Source organism: Seriola aureovittata, chromosome 3 (genome assembly GCF_021018895.1).
Source record: "Seriola aureovittata isolate HTS-2021-v1 ecotype China chromosome 3, ASM2101889v1, whole genome shotgun sequence".
NCBI lineage: Eukaryota > Metazoa > Chordata > Actinopteri > Carangiformes > Carangidae > Seriola > Seriola aureovittata.
Window position 1 is genome coordinate 2,864,915 of NC_079366.1, and position 16,619 is coordinate 2,881,533.

General features: G+C 44.1%; 1 protein-coding gene across 4 annotated transcripts in view; it reads right to left on the reverse strand.

Moving 5' to 3' along the window:
• Positions 1–853: 853 nt before the first annotated feature.
• Positions 854–16,619, reverse strand: part of wdr17 (WD repeat domain 17) — a 28,244-nt gene continuing 12,478 nt past the window's right edge. For 3 of the 4 annotated variants that reach the window (XM_056372987.1, XM_056372986.1, XM_056372988.1), the window contains exons 10-32: positions 15,914–16,005; positions 15,090–15,172; positions 14,919–15,005; positions 14,133–14,297; positions 11,585–11,700; positions 10,960–11,046; positions 10,375–10,524; positions 10,164–10,294; positions 9,011–9,136; positions 8,118–8,273; positions 7,437–7,501; positions 6,584–6,716; positions 6,418–6,506; positions 5,546–5,645; positions 5,301–5,440; positions 4,485–4,596; positions 4,261–4,402; positions 2,992–3,094; positions 2,689–2,790; positions 2,210–2,308; positions 1,782–1,852; positions 1,322–1,419; positions 854–1,233 (exon numbers count right to left, since the gene is read on the reverse strand). In XM_056372987.1, the coding sequence (XP_056228962.1) occupies positions 1,114–1,233; positions 1,322–1,419; positions 1,782–1,852; positions 2,210–2,308; positions 2,689–2,790; positions 2,992–3,094; positions 4,261–4,402; positions 4,485–4,596; positions 5,301–5,440; positions 5,546–5,645; positions 6,418–6,506; positions 6,584–6,716; positions 7,437–7,501; positions 8,118–8,273; positions 9,011–9,136; positions 10,164–10,294; positions 10,375–10,524; positions 10,960–11,046; positions 11,585–11,700; positions 14,133–14,297; positions 14,919–15,005; positions 15,090–15,172; positions 15,914–16,005 (2,567 nt within the window). In that variant the 3' untranslated portion in view covers positions 854–1,113. The remainder of the gene's footprint in view (positions 1,234–1,321; positions 1,420–1,781; positions 1,853–2,209; positions 2,309–2,688; positions 2,791–2,991; positions 3,095–4,260; positions 4,403–4,484; positions 4,597–5,300; positions 5,441–5,545; positions 5,646–6,417; positions 6,507–6,583; positions 6,717–7,436; positions 7,502–8,117; positions 8,274–9,010; positions 9,137–10,163; positions 10,295–10,374; positions 10,525–10,959; positions 11,047–11,584; positions 11,701–14,132; positions 14,298–14,918; positions 15,006–15,089; positions 15,173–15,913; positions 16,006–16,619) is intronic. The other variant, XM_056372989.1, reaches the window with a different exon arrangement.

The following is a 16,619-nucleotide window of genomic DNA, read 5'->3' on the forward strand; positions in this document are numbered from 1 at the left end:
GATTCCTGTGTTTTACAGAGAACTGTGTGCAGTGAATTTGCAAACAGTGTCATGTTGAATTGCAATTTGTGTGCAAAGGTGAAAATGTGTTTAGAGATTTGGAGACGTGAGCTGAGGTTCTCTATGAGTGTCAGTTTCAATCATTTTGCTTTGCGTCTCATTTTAGTGTGTTAGCAACTGAAAAAAACTGTTTTGAGAAAAGCATGGAAGGTTTCAAGAAATGTGTTTTAGCAATTGTGAAAAACCGTATTGCTCTTCCTGCAAGTCTGTAAGTCTTACTCTTCCTCCTCCTCCTCCATTGTCTCTTTCACACCAGTTTCAACAACCTGAGCACTCTGACCTGGTTTCTACTTTAGCAAAAAGGGTGAACAGTTTTGAGTTGTTGTGTGTACGCTGTGATGTCTGTACTGTAACTGGGTCTAACTTCTGCTACGAGTGCATCACAGAGCACAGGGTGTTTTAGTGAGTGAAAATGTGAAATGAGATCTGAAACTTGTGTTTAACCAGGTGAAAAACTGTTCATGGTTTTGCTAAAAGAGTGAATGATTCACTAAATGTGTTCGGGCCACCAAGTGTGTGGTTCAGACAATGGAGTGTGTTTTAGGTTTGAAAAACAACTGTAATATTCAACTGTATACGTGCTCCAGAAAACTGAGAGCAGCAGATGTAGGAGGAGCAAACAACTGAACTGTAGGTCATCAGTCACCTAGTGTACACAGCTTATCTGTGTGTGTGTGTGTGTGTGTGTGTGTGTGTAATGAACTAGTGTTGTTACTGTTTTCACTACCTCCGTCCTATTGTTGTGTGAGTGTGAGTGTGAGTGTGGGTGTAACACAAGGCAACAAGTCTCTAATAAATCTGCAGTGGTTGTTTTATTCCAGTTTTTACAACAATAGCAGAAAGTCTCAGTTCAGGTTTCTGCCCTGTCAACAGAAGAGTCCCCCTCCTCAGTGAACATGATGATTTCATCACACAGCATCATCACACTCAGTCTGTGTGTGTCTGTCCATGTCACCATGTGTGTTGGCTCAGTAAACTATAAAACACAGAGGCCACAAAACTCCATCTCTACGTGTGTGTGTGTGTGTGTGTGTGTGTGTGTGTGTGTGTGTGTTAGAATGGGTTGATGCGGACTCCTGTTCCCAGTGGGGAGAAGGGGTTGACTTTAGCCCACATCAGTGCGTCGTTGTGGGAGATTGCTGATTTACTGTCCTCCAACACAAACACTGGACCCTGCATGAGATCAGGAGCAAACATGAAGAGCATCGCATGATGTCAACACACATCCACATCACATATACACAACACACTAGACACACACCTGTATCCTGTGTCCAGTGAAGCAGGACAGCTGAACATCCGAGTGGCTCGGCAGGTTGGAGCCTGTCACATAATCAGCTCCACACAGGACCAGCGCAGCTGAGACACACACACACACACACAAAAACACACACACACACACACTTTACTGATGATTACACTTCATATGTTCCCACTGAATATTTGTAAAATCCACTTCATAGAAAGTCCAGTAGCTCTCTGTTTCTAAGTCAAACTTTGGCCAATTAGAGAGCCACTTAGAGGCACCATAGCCAATCACCAGTCAGATTTCTGTCAGCCAGATTAGCTGGACCTGAGGTTTACATTCAACAGCTCCTTATGCTCCTGATGCTGGTGCCAACATCAGACCAGTATCCCGGCTGAGTCTGGGGTCATGTAGCAGATGGCTTCAGGACTACACTGAGCTCTGCGGAGGAAACTGGGGTTAAACATGTGTTTACCGGGGTCTGTGGGCTGGATCCTCCTCTGGAGGCGGCTGAACTCTTCTTTCTGACGCTCTGATGGAGGACTGCTGCAATCAGACACAGACACATGTTCAATCACAGTGCAGTCTGATGGTAGCCTTCGCATCTTTAGCTCCACTGATGCTAACAAAGCTGCTCAGCCCTCTCATCACTCGGAGGGGAATCGGCTGCCTCTCCTGTGTTGCCGTGGTAACTGGCCTCACTGACTGAGACTAGGCCTGATTACAGAGGAGCATGTGAAGACCTCCTCAGTGTTCATCATTTCCACTGAGTGGATGAGGAGTAGCGATGTCACCATCTTCCTCTTAAAACCATCACAAAATCATCACAGTCACACTGATGTTCATCTGAATGATTTTGAATATTAACATTATCTAGTGTGTCTGTGTGTTTGTGTGACCCACTTGCTGTTACTCTGTGTGCAGGCCCTCCAGGCATCCAGCTCCACAGACAGCTGCTCGATCTTCAGAGGGACACACACCTCCCTGCGCTTCAGCAGCTGACTGAGGAAAGAGACACAGTCAGACACACAACAGCCTGACACAAAACAGTCAGACACACAACAGTCAGACACACAACAGTTAGACACAACAGCCAGGGAGAAAACAGTAAGACACAAAACAGTCCGACAAACAAGTCATACAAACAACAGTCAGATAGAGAACAGTCAGACATACAGCAGTCATAAAAACAACATTCAGACGTACAACAGTTAGACAAGCAGTCAGACACACAGAAGCATCATCACTGTTCCTGCAGACTCAGTTTAACACAGTTTAATAAAGATCAATACAGGGTTCTGACATCAGACTGTAGTTCACTTCTTATTTTATTAACACATCCACACACACTGTTGTGTCCACACACACAGCTGTGTGTCTACCTGGTATATTCGTAGAGTGCAGGTACGATGCTGGAGTACTGTCTTCTGATGGCCAGTAGACCGCCAATATAACCACACAGGATCAACAGCTCACTGCGGGCTCTACACACACACACACACGCACGCACACACACACACAGACACACACACACAGGACGATGATCAAGTCTGACAATGTATGGTAAGTAAAAACATACTGGAAATCAATAAAAACAAATATTAACTGTCTATCTGTCTATCTGTCATCAGTGACATCACAGATGGCTGCTGACAGGCTGATGCTACAGTAATAAATGGTTTTACTCAGTCAGCTTGGCCATGATGAGGCGGTCGGTCCTGATGTAACTCATCAGGTCTAGGATTGGCTGAACACTGTCCACCGTCCAATCAGATCCAGTCAATTGTTCTGGTGAGGAGGAGCATTAAAGAGAGGCTCTGATTAATTAGTGCTGTAAAGATGGATGAGCATATATCTCTGTCATCTACAGGTGTGACTGTAGTTCTTCACAGAGACATTCAGAGATCACATGGACACATGTATCTGTGGAGATAAAAGCTGATTCTTGATACAGAGCACGCCAAGTTCCGACTCCCGTACTTGGGAATTCAAACTTCACAAATTCAACTCAGAAGTCTAGATTCACTATTTTCAACTGGAACAGCAGCATTCTTCCAAATATCAGCAGTTCAGCTCTGCACAGGTTACACTTCAACACACCTGTACCTGACTCTCTGTTGATTTTCATTTATATATATTTATAAATATATTTGTACACAGAAGCTCACAGAGGCAAAGCTGCTGTTAACTGTCCACCAAATCACATGTTTTTAGCTTCATCTTCTCAGATTAATGTGCAGGAACAAATATTATACGTATTATATAAGTCAGAGATCAAATTTCATCTTCCAAAAGGAATCTTTATCATATATCAAAACACCACAGACAACAAAGCCACCAGTAAATGACCAAAGGGCTGCAGAGAGAACACTTTTTCAACCGGGACGACAGCACACACTGCCCTGCTTGAGTTATTTGGATAAAAATATTAATTTGAGCCTTAATGGAAAAAACATCAAAACTTAATGAAATGATATAATAACAGTTGTAGGCTGAAAATAGTTTCAGCTTTGAACCTGGCTCAGAGTTTCCGCCGTTGTCGCTATTTGGTGCGAAATGCATTCTGGGATACTTAGCTGTCCCAAGTCCACACAATTCACATAGCAATGCATCCTCGATAAAACAGAATGAGAACACTTCCTGATATTTTATCTTGGGTAGATGTGGACTTTTCCCAAGAACACAAACTGAGAAATGGCTAATATTTATCAGAAACATGAAACTGAGCTCATTTAGAGATGAACTGTGTTGACATCACTTCCTACAGTTGTAGGTTGATGTCACCATTACTGGGTGAAACAATGGAACCAGTCAGGTGCAGGTACCTGGCAGGTGATGACACTGTGACAGACAGTGGCACACAGTGACACACAGACACACACTGACCCACACAGTAACGCACAGAGACACAAAGACACACACAGACACACACAGTGACACAGAGGTGTCAGTACCTTTGACGTGCTCTATCCCTATGTGCAGAGCAGCCTCGGGCTCAGAGCTCAGCAGGTGGAACTGAACAGCTGAGAACAGGTCTCCTTCAGACACTGCTTCCTCTGCCAAGGCCTCACACTCCTCTGACGAGGGGAGACCACACTGGAAGACACACAGCAGCTGTGATCACTCTAATCATCCCATGCTCGTATCACTGACAAGTAATCAGAGACGGTCTACTCACCCTTTCATGTAATTGGTTGATCTCATCAGCACTTCCTGGGTAAAATGCACACAGCTTAGCCAATAAGATGTAGTTGTCTGGAATCATGTGCAGCAAGTCAGCTGACACCTCCCTGAATGTAAGCACAGGAGTAAGAAACACTGGGTACACCACCCAGGCTGCACTTATCAAGGACAGGTGACAGGAAGCAGCTGCTGATCCCTCAGACTGAGGGAGGTATAGGTGAGTTTGACAGGTGCATACACACTCAGCTGAAAGAGATTGGGGTTTTCCCCTGACAGGCCAACTTTAGGCTCTATATGTCAGATGCTCCACAGAGGTCAGAGGTCAGAGGTCTGCCTGGAGTGGCGGCCTCTGGGCTCAAAGGGTTCCTACTTTAAAATTCTAATGGTGTCCAACACAGACTGTAAACTCAATGTGGTCACAGTTAGTCAGCTGGTCACAGTCAGTCAGCTGGAAACAGTTAGTCAGCTGGAAACAGTGAGTCAGCTGGTCACAGTCAGTCAGCTGGTCACAGTCAGTCAGCTGGAAACAGTTAGTCAGCTGGTCACAGTCAGTCAGCTGGTCACAGTCAGTCAGCTGGAAACAGTCAGTCAGCTGGAAACAGTCAGTCAGCTGGTCACAGTCAGTCAGCTGGAAACAGTCAGTCAGCTGGAAACAGTCAGTCAGCTTACTCAGGAGGAGTCAAATTATTCAGGAAAAACAAACATAAGTACTAAATACAAGGAGCTGAACTGGACCAGTGTGTGTCTGGATCACTTCCAAGGTTCACAGGAAAATAGAGTACACACTGACTGCACACACAAGGAGACGCACCATGTGGGTGTGGTCATGTACTTCCTCGCCAAGAGTTCAAGACAGTACACAGTGCTCTGATTGGCTGCCTCTCCCAGAACGATGCCCACACATGCAGCCAGCTCCAGCTCATTCCCTCGGATCAGACTGGACATGGCTAACTACAGATACAACACACACAGACACACACACACATTTCAGCCACATGTTAGGATCATACACAGCAAAGTGTGTATAAGGTGCTGTGCACGGACTGAGGGGTGTACCTGGACATTGTCCACAGCCAGGTGACAACACGCTGCCAGGACAGAGCACCCGTCCTGGAAGTACCACTCTGCAAGCTCCTCACACACCTGATGGAGGAGACTGGACAGAGGAGGAGCAGGTAAACCAGAGGAGAAGCTCACAGATATCCTGGGCCTCGTGTTTAAGAGTTAACAACTGAGTCTCACCCAGTGAGAGTACTGAGCTTCACTTGTTTTACATTGGACCTTTATCTGAGTCAGGAGTTGTGGCCAAACACACTTCTCATCTTTTACACACTACAACTGGTTGAACAGTTCCTCCACACTGATGATAGGTTAAACACAGGAACAGAGAGGATGGAAATGTGTGTGTGTGCGTGTGTGTGTGTGTGTGTGATGTGATGTTACTGAGTGAAGTGATCAGTATTACAGTCCTGACATGAATCCAATCTGACTGTGCTACAGACTTCTGAGACAGAAGACAGAGATTCTGCCTGGAAACATTTAGATAGCACAGCTTTCAACTGAATATTATTCTCTCATGCTTTTCCATATGTAGAAGAATAATTCGTCCAAACATCTCCTGACAGTACTGATCTTGAAACCAGCCTCTCTCCCACAATGTGTTAACGGTTCAGCTGTTTCTCTTTGTGCTCTTGACTGTAGTATACTTTTCTCACTGTAACCTCAGAGCCAGGGACACTGAACATCAACACAGTCCAAAGCTGATTCAGACTCACTTCAACTGTGCAGGCCAAAGTAAATATGTAACAGAATGCTAGCGTGTGTGTGTGTGTGTGTGTGTGTGTGTGTGTGTGTGTGTGTGTGTGTGTGTGTGTGTGTGTGTGTGTGTGTGTGTGTGTGTGTGTGTGTGTGTGTGTGTGGGTGTGTACCTCTGGTACTGTTGTATGCTGTCCACGTCATTAGTTGTATGGTTGACTGGGGAGCTCTGAGGTGCACAGACGTTGCCTTCACATGCTCCCTGGAAATAAGAGATACGATTATTATTGTCATCACTTTTGTTCGGTTAACCCCCCCCACACACACACTCTCCAGTACCTGTGCTATCAGTGCAGCCTCCAGCAGCTGTCCTCTGCCAGTGAAGAAGGTTACAAGTTTTTTGATGTCTCCCGTAGCGATGCAGTATGGGATAGCGTCATCATTATCCTCAGCCATCAGCTGGTCGGCTCTCCTGCAACATGAGCATGCTCTGATACATCATATTGTACTGTAAGATGAACAATATGCAACATAGAAAGGTTTTTACTGTGTTTACACTAACATGGGTAAAAGTAAGAAGATGACTAATGAATAACCTGGTCTATAATCAGACTGTGAGGATGTAACACTGATGAAACAGAGAGTCTTTGTGCAGCTATCTCACTGCTGATTTATTATTACATATCATCTAAATCCTGATTGGCTGCAGCTGCAGCAGGTGTTTTACTTGTTCTCTCTACACCAGGTGTGCTTTTAAGGGAACAGTGTATAGGAGTAACATGTTGATGCACACAGACAAGACGTAGACACTTAAAATTAAATCTGACTCAAAAAAATGTATCCTACCTAGAAAATCTGAGTAAACCCAAAACAACAAGCCTTAAACTGACTTTACACCCAGACAAGAGCTCTGCTTAACAACATGAAGCCTGCAAAAGGCCACAACTGTACATCACAATGCCTTTGTGAGTAGCAGTATTTGTCTTTGTTGGTGTGGGATTATATTCAGACCATAATGTTGAATCAACACGTCTCTGACTCAGCTCTGTGTTGAAGGTGGTGCAGGATTTATGCAGGATTATTGCTCTGGTTTTAACTGTACTGTACCACTGCTGCTCCTGTTCAAACATTTAGGACATGAAGTATTTATTGTATTTCTCCTTTATTCTAGTCACACTGGAGAGTGGTTTACCTCTGCATCAGTTTCTTCCAGTACTTCATGGAAACTCCTGGAGCCACAGCTAAAGCCTTCTCCCACTGAAAGAGAAGAAACAAGACTCCATTTATTCCTTTGAGTCACATCATCGATATCATGTTTTCTCTCTTCATGTGTTTCTTTTTCTAATCGAAACAGAACCTTTAATTTGGCTGTCCCCAATTATTCTTTAAGCTAACAGCTGACGGGTTTGTATAGGGCCCAGATGTCACTCTCCATGACCTCCTCAGACTCTACTACACCCGGCTTCTGGATCTGCAGCTGTTGTCTGCATGCCTGCCCCTGCTGTAGTACTCCTCACTGTCAGAAGGCCTGAAACCTCCAGTTATGTTTCCAGTATAACATGCAGAGCATGAAGCTGATTTCACTGGCTCCACGATGGCATGAAGATACTGATATAACACCAGTGTTTTGAGATCTGATGGAAACTTTGTTTGGTTCAGTGCCTTTTAGTAAAATAAGCTTATATTTGCATCTGACACCCAGTGTATACACAGATAAGAAAAAAGACTACAAAGGAGCCAGCCAATGATTAAAGAACATGTTGTAAAATATTAAAATGTTTAAAAGTCACAGATAGGATCAGTGCCAACACAACTAACAGGGTCTCACTACTGTCTGAGTTACATGCTTTTTCCTCCATACCCAACTCCTTACCTGTCCAAGCTCCACCATTAATTCACAGTATCGTTGGATCTGTCCCAGTCTCAGATGGATGTCTGCTGCCTCTTTCAGCCTCTCCTCTTTACTGGGAGCCCCAATGCCTCCTCCAAACTTAGACATCTTGACTATAGTCAGCTCCTGGGCTTCAGACTGGACAATAAAAAAAACATAAGATCGTTGTGGAGCTCACGTATCCTAACATTTAAGCTGCGTAAATATTTTCTCCTGTTGGAACATAAGAAATGGAAATATCAAGATTGTGTACAATAAAAGAGGTTATAATTCGTCCCCCTGAGCAGCTACTACCAAATACTGGAGGTAGCTGGTTAGCATGCTAACTTCAGTAGAAGAATAGAAGTGATAGAAATAGAAGAGTTAGAGTTAACATTGGTGTTTCTCTCCACCTCTGGAGACAGCAGCTGGTGAGTAAAGGACTGAAGTTTGATGGTGAACAGCTGTTAACGCTAACATTAGCTATGTAGCGGTTCGATGTATCCAATTGTTCAACAGCTTTCTTGGATTAATGAAGTTTATCCAGATACATAAAGTTTGAATGATAAAAGAAGATCTGGTGTCATGAAAAGAGAAAGACAATTAGCATTAAGATAATGGCTCTTTGTGATGGTGTCAGCTGTTCCTGTACCTGACTGTACAAACCATTAGCATTAGCATTAGCAGGCTACGCTTTTTTTTTTTTTTTGTGGCTAACAGCATTGTTTCTAAGGATATTCAGAGGCAGAAACCGCTGTATGTGTTTACTTCTCCTTGAATTAAGTACACACCTCTGGGTCTGTCATCCAGCCATTTGATTGGCTGTTCTCATTTGGCAAAGGAGCTTGAAGACTTTTCTGTTGCTAATGGAGACTTCGGAAGTAAGAGGGACTTACTGTCTTAAACTTGAGCAGGTGCTTCATGTGCATCACTCCTTTGCTGTAGCTGGCTGGAAGCAGTGAGTCGTCCTGACCGTTAATGACTGACACCAGGTCCCACAGGTTACTGCTGCCTCCTGGAGGCTGGCACAGGACACAGGACAGCATGCTCACTCACAGAAAGTAAAAAATGTTCAGCCCTTTATGAATCAGTCTACAAAAATACGTGTCTGCAGGACCTGAAACAAAGGGATGGACTGAATCTGAAAGGTGATACAGCTTGTTAAAAGCCGTTACATGCTTCTGTCAGTCTGGTGTGTACATATATCAATATCACAGCCGTGCTCCACATGCAGAGAGTGATGAAAAACACTCTATATTTGAAGTGTTGATAAGGTAGAAGATATATTTGTGGACTTAAGAACCAAAAACCATCTCAGTGTAGTTTCACATCTCCTCTCTCAGGCTTCTCTCTGGAGCTCTAGTAACAGATCTAGTTTTAAGGCTCAGGTTCTGAATACAGGCTGTGTGCATTTCTCTGTGGACTGAGCGCTTTGATACTTTCACAGTATTAATATAGAACCTAGACCTGATCTATAATCAAAAACATGGACATCTACCTTTATACTATGTGGACCTTTAAAATGTGTGTGTGTCAGTGTAACAGCACAGAGCTCTCCTCTCACTGACTTCAACCTCAACACAAATAAAAAGTGGAGCACTGTTCACATGAGAAGCTGCATTGGGGCCTTTTCTTGTCTAATCAGTGTTTGGTTTTCAGTCAGTACACATGAAGTGAAGGTGTGGAGCAGAGAGCTGTGGATGTTAGCTGGAACACACCTCTTCACTGTCTTGCAGCCTCTGAGCCTTTAATCAACTATAAATTTATATAAAACACGTGTTGTCCCAGCAACAGTCAGAGACTTAACAAAGAAGAGTTTGAGTTTTATACTTTTGTAAACTGATTTCTTGATTTATAATCATGAATGAACAGGACACATCAGCTGAGTAGTAACCATGGTAGATTTCCCTGCACCGGAGGAGGAGGAGGAGATCTAGTCTGATCTTAAACCCAGAACTGTGACAGGCCAGTATAAAGTTATCACTGAATTAGGGGTCATGTTATGACACGTCATCACCACTGGCCAATCAGCATTCAAAGTGTAGTTACCAAGAAGCACTCAGAGAACCAACGCAACTTCTTGGCCCTGATGTCTGTGCTCAGCTTGTCCAGCTCCTGTTTGACGTCTCGAGACACTTTACCACAGAGCAGTGGAGGAGAACCAGGAACCATAGCTGTGTCTGCAGACACACAACCGCCACAGGTAGATTAGCACGTCGAACAACACACCGGAGAACAGAAGACATCAGTCCACTCTCACCTGTGTTTCCTATGATCTTCTCCCACGGCTGGTCGGTGAGGATGTTCAGCAGCAGGGGAGAGATGAGTGGAGTGAGAGACCACAGCCTCACCGTGCTGTCTCTGCTGCAGCTGGCCATGGTGAACGGACGATTGTGGTGACATGTCAAACCTGTACACACACACACACACACACACACACACACACACACACAAGCATGTAGGACCTGAACATTTCGCACAGAGGGAGCAGCGGATAAGAGTATTTATTAATGCAGCCATGTGTTCATGCTCAACTGAATTCTGGGTAAAATATACAGAGATATACAGAGATATATACAGTAGACTATATACAGTCCATATACTGTATACAGTAGAGTCAATGCTGGTCTGAATGGCAGTTTCCATTAAGCTTGTGTTGTTCACAGTGACAAACCACAGGTTCAATGTAATGTCTGTCCTCTAAGCTAACTGATTGTGATCCAGTGTCTTTATGAGTTTACAGTGTGTATGTGATCATCTTTAATTCTCAGTGAAGAAGCTCTCTCTTCTCTCACTGTCCTCCACAGCATCGTGTTTCTGCAGCAGGTCGTTCTGTGACTCTCACCATACACATCAGCTCCGTGGTCGTAGGCTGTGTCCAGACATGTGCCGTCTCTCGTGTCCCACACTCTGATTGTGTAATCCCAAGAACCTACAACATCGCACAACATGTTACTTCAACACGACAACTGACAACATCGTACACAGTCCAGTATATACATGTATTTACCTCCTGTTGTGTGTGTGTGTGTGTGTGTGTGTGTATAAACTCTGCTTTAATCTGCAGTCTCAGGTCTTTTCTGAACAACTACATCAGCTGTAAATGATAGAAAAATATAACTGACTGAGAGACACTGAGGGTTTCACCGGAGACATGTTTCCTGATGTTGTTGTAGTTTCTTACAGCTGCCACTAGATGCTCCTACAGAGCCATGTTTCATCATTTTCACCGTCAGCTGTCACTGATGGCGTCTGTAGGAGTCATGATGCTGATGCTGTCATTTCATCACTAACTCATTTTACACAGATGTGTTTCACACCTGGATAGTGATGACGATCTCACTGACACTTCACATCCACCTGGTTCTCCACCACACCTCCTCTGCTGTCTCTGCTCTGCAGCTTTGTAACAGACACTGACAACACACTGACCACGACACAGCTGATAGAAGGACAGTTTGTGGGCTTACCTGAGATGAGCAGGTAGGGAACCTCTGTGTTCCACATCAGGCCTCTGACCGGAGCTGTGTGACCACTCAGCACATTGATACATGCGTCCTGTGTGTAGTCCCATATACGAACAGTGCTGCAGACACAGAGATTCATTACAGTCCAGGCCTTGCAGGTATATTCACATGTAATAAATCATTATTATTGATGATCAACAGATGAGGGCCCTATTCCATCAAGGCAGAACAATCCTGGCTTATATTGTCAAATCTCACCAATATATAAGTCAGAGCTTTGTTCCATCCCTGTGGCTTATAGGATTCCCTGCTCACAAACCATGGTGACTTATACTGCTGAACTAGCCTGCTCTGTAGCGGGGGGGGGGGGGGGGGGGGGGGGGGGGGGTACTCCATCAACGTCGTGGCACAAACCAGTGGCGCCGGCAGCCGTAGACCGGTACGCACTGTGCGTACATTCGTTTGAAATGTATGTTCAATTTTATTATTGAAAATAAAATTGTGCCCCCCCTCTCTCTCTCTTGCTTGCTCACTGGTTCGATGAGTAGACGTGTGCGTGTGTGGGAAACCTAAAGGTCGCGGACAGTCGGTTGTGTGCGTACTATGAAATATAGTCCTGCCGGCAACACTGATGCAAACCAGGCTTGAACAAGCTTGTATTATCAGTGCACATGACCTATACAAGCAGACCAGAACAGTCGATTGTCGAAAAGAAAAGAAAATCATGTCACAGAAAGAAGAGAAAAACAAGAGCCGTGTTCTTTTCAGCGACGGAGCAAACCCTGCGCTGTGCTTACCTTCTTCAGGTGGAATCACTATTACAGCGCTCCGGTAGCTCACCTGGCAGAGCGCATGTGATCACCTTTTTCACTTAGGTTGTGCTTAACAGTGTGATTGATATAGATGGGTCAACCCTACAGCTGTTACGCAATCAGTCATTACATTTAGATTAGATTTGGCTCTTAAATACAAAAGGACGGAACTTTTTTCCTCAGCTAGAAAAAAAACACCTTTTTTCTTTAAATGTGTAGCTGTATGTTTATGAGTCTTAACCCTCAGCTCCCAATCTAAGTGAATGGATGGAATATTAGCATGATCAATCTGCTGATTATTGCCTTGTTACCTACATTGGCTACTGTGTAATATAGGCTAATATAGAATATAATATAGGCTACAGTTGGCAATATACAATGAACTAAACCATTGCCTTTATTCTGATCCACTGCTCCAATCCACTTGTAGCTAAAGCTGGTTGGGTTTTACTTGACATTACATGAGTGGTAACCCTAAAGCAGGGTTTGCTCCGCTGCTGAGAAGAAGATCTTGTTTTCCTTTTCTTTCTGTGACATGATTTTCTTTTGACACTCGCCGGTCTGTTCCGCTCCTAAACTCCGTGTGCGCGCATAATGCAGCTTGTTCAAGACTGGTTTGCGTGAACGTTAACGTTAACCACTAGACATGGCTAAATCCTGTTAATGGAACGGTTTGAGCTTAAGGGAAAGTCAGTGTTAATTCTAAAAGGGCTTTTTCAAGTAAGTACAAATTTCCTTCGCGACCCCCAGCCTGTCATCTTACTGATGGGAGCAAACATTTAATCTGAAATGACTCATTAACTTAAGAGTTGATAGTTGTTTGGATCAACAGTCAATTCAAAGAGTGATAACAAGCTCTGATCCTGTCATTTCAATGTAGTTACTAGTAATCAGTAATTAGACACTTTGTCAATTAGATTATTATAACACACATTATACAACAGTTAGTTGTAACCAAGACCAAGAAGTTAGCACCACAAAGATGAATGTATTTCCAAAAATAAGGTTTGAATTAAATGATGTATGGTCATCAGAAGAAGATGGAGGGAAGAAGCCTGGATACTTCTGAGGTACACCTGAGGTAACATGTAGACAAAGTAGCAAGCTAGTGTAGACCTGCGACCTCCTACCTATGACCAAATCACAGCCTTGCTGATATGCAGTACAACATCACTCCCTCTGGTGTGATAGTGCTTAGATAAGACATTTTTTACATTACATTTACTCTGGGACTGAAACATTAATGTTAAAACAGTGTCATCTTATAATTAACACTCTTTAGACTAATTGTTTTTATTTGACTCAGGTCTATGTTCTGAATCATTTGTTGCTGCAGTGAAACTGATTCATCTGACCCTCCTTGACTTTTTGTAGAGCTTCCTGTTTTATTTATTTATCTCTTTTCTGTTGTGTTGATAGTTGTTTTGCTTATTGAACTCATGTGTTTTCCCTTTTTTGTGTTCATCTCCCCCTCAGTAGAGTATTCAGTCTGTGTCTCTGTTCCTCTTCATGTCCCTCACTTTCTCCATGAGTTTCTGCTACCTCAGTCTGGATCCCCTGTGTCTGGATCACCTCAGTCTGGTTCGCCTGAGTCTGGATCACCTGAGTCTCATTCACCTGAGTCTCATTCACCTATGTCTGGTTCACCTGAGTCTGGGTCCACTCTGAACTGTGTTGTCTGTGTGGGTGAACATTGTGAACAGTGTGTAGGACACTGAGGTCTGTGTGAAGGTCCTGACCCGTCGTCTGATCCAGAACACAGGATACCCTCTCTGAGTGGAGACCAGCGGACATGGAACACCTTAGCCAGGTGTCCGGTGAAGACCTTCAGTGGCTGGTCAGAGCTGGTAGCCAAGTAGTAGACCCGCACGTTTTTATCCTCACAGCCTGTGGCTATCATGTCCCTACAGAGACAGGAGAGGAGACAGGAGAGGAGACAGGAGACAGGAGATAGGAGACAGGAGATGAGACAGCAAGAACAACTCTCCTTGTCCTCCATGTGTCCTCACAGAGACAGATGTTAGACATAAACAAAAGACAGATGTTTTCTTGTGTCCTGCTTCACCTGAACCAGTCTCTGTCTCTTTTAATGCTGCTTTATATAATTCTTTTTTAATCTGTGTATAAATGATCATTAATTAAAGCAGTAATTATGAGGTCTGTAACACAGTGTGGTCAGGTGAGTGTGGTCAGATGAGTGTGGAGAGGTGACTGTGGTCAGGTGACTGTGGTCAGATGGGTGTGGAGAGGTGACTGTGGTCAGGTGATTGTGGACGGGAGAGTGTGGACAGGAGTGTTTGGTCAGGTAAGTGTGGTCAGATAACTGGACAGGTGACTGTAGTCAGGTGACTGTGGTCAGATGACTGTGGTCAGATGAGTGTGGAGAGGTGACTGTGGTCAGGTGAGTGTGGACAGGTGACTGTGGTCAGATGAGTGTGGAGAGGTGACTGTGGTCAGGTGATTGTGGACGGGAGAGTGTGGACAGGAGTGTTTGGTCAGGTGACTGTGGATAGGTGAGATCTTACTTGTTGTTCTGGCTCCAGTCACAACCAAACACAGCAGCAGGATGTTTGTACTTGTGCAGGATTTTACCATCAATGGTCCGAATGATACTATGAAACAATAGAAAACAGGTAAGAATGGCTGATAGGAACAAATTTGACAAGACTTTGATAAAAGAAGAAACTCCACCTCACCAGAACCCATCTCCACTACAGGTGGCAATCCTCTTCGAGTCTTTATGGCTCCAGGAAATACAGAAGATCCCATTCTTCCCGTGCTGAGGGAGGACAGAGAGGAGGCACTGAGACATCATCATACCATCCTGCAACTCTGTAAACAGCTGTTTACCAACAGGAGAGAATAATAATGATGATGAAGAGGAGACGTTTTTTGACAGCAGGGCCAACCCTATAATGTGGAATGTCCCTGACTGACTGATCATATTTCCATGTCACTGAGTTGGAGTTTCTGGATCAAACAGGTTCTTTTAGGGGGGTGTTTACAGCTGCAGTGTTGAAAACTTAGCTCACTGTCTCTAAATTAAGAGACTTTTTTTCAATCAGACATGGTATAAACCTGGTTCATGTCTGGACTGTGTATAGATGCTGTGGAACTGCAGGGAAGAGGAGGAGCACTTCCAACACACTGAGCCTCACTTCCATCACAGCAAATAAACTATTTTCATAACATGTATCATTATTACTAAAGGAGGCAGAAGAATAACTAAACATAAGACACACTGAGCAGAGAGAGCAGGAGAGAGGGAGGGAGAGAGAGAAAGTGAAAGTCATCGCTAACGAGGCTTCGTACTAACGACTATGACCAACTCTACGTATCAAACAGAGGGAGTTAGACATAAAGACCTGCCTTTAATCAAAGTCTGTTACGTTCTGGAGTTGAAGTAAATAAAGACTAAACTCGTGGCTCCCAGACGGAGGCTGTGAGCTGAGTGAGAGACACTGTGTCATCTAACTTTCACTCTGAGGATCCACAGCTTCAGTCTAAACCCTTCAGTTACCTCATTGAAGCGAGTGATGATCTTTCCCTTCCTCACATCCCAGATGAACGCTCCGCTACGAGATGTCGCCCCGGCAATGCAGTTCAGGTCTCCTTCAAGAGAGACATACAGACACACACAGAGACATACAAACACACAGACAGAGACAGACACACACAGACACACATACACACACAAAGACACACACAGAAATGCACACAGAGACACACAGACACACAAACAGATAGAGACAGACATACGGAGACATACAGTCGGAGAGAGACACACACATACAGAGAGACACACAGACAGAGACAAACACACAGATACACAAATACAAACACACAGATACACACAAACACACAGACACAGAGACAAACACGCAGATACACAGAGACACAGACAGAGACACACACACAGAGACAGACACACAGAGACAGTGACACACAGTGACAGAAACACAGAGAGACAGAAACACACACATACAGACACACACAGAGAGGTTAACAACCCACACATGAACAGATGACACACTTCATCTTGATAGGACTGTTGGTCCTTGATACCATTTACAGTGTTTTTCAATTGCTAACAAGCATCACTCATTACTGAAGCCACCAGCATGCATTACCAACATGCATCTTGGCCAAACAGTTAATCTCACCTCCAAACTGACTCAAAACACCTCATACATATCTCAAAATAAGCTCATTCAACCATAACATTG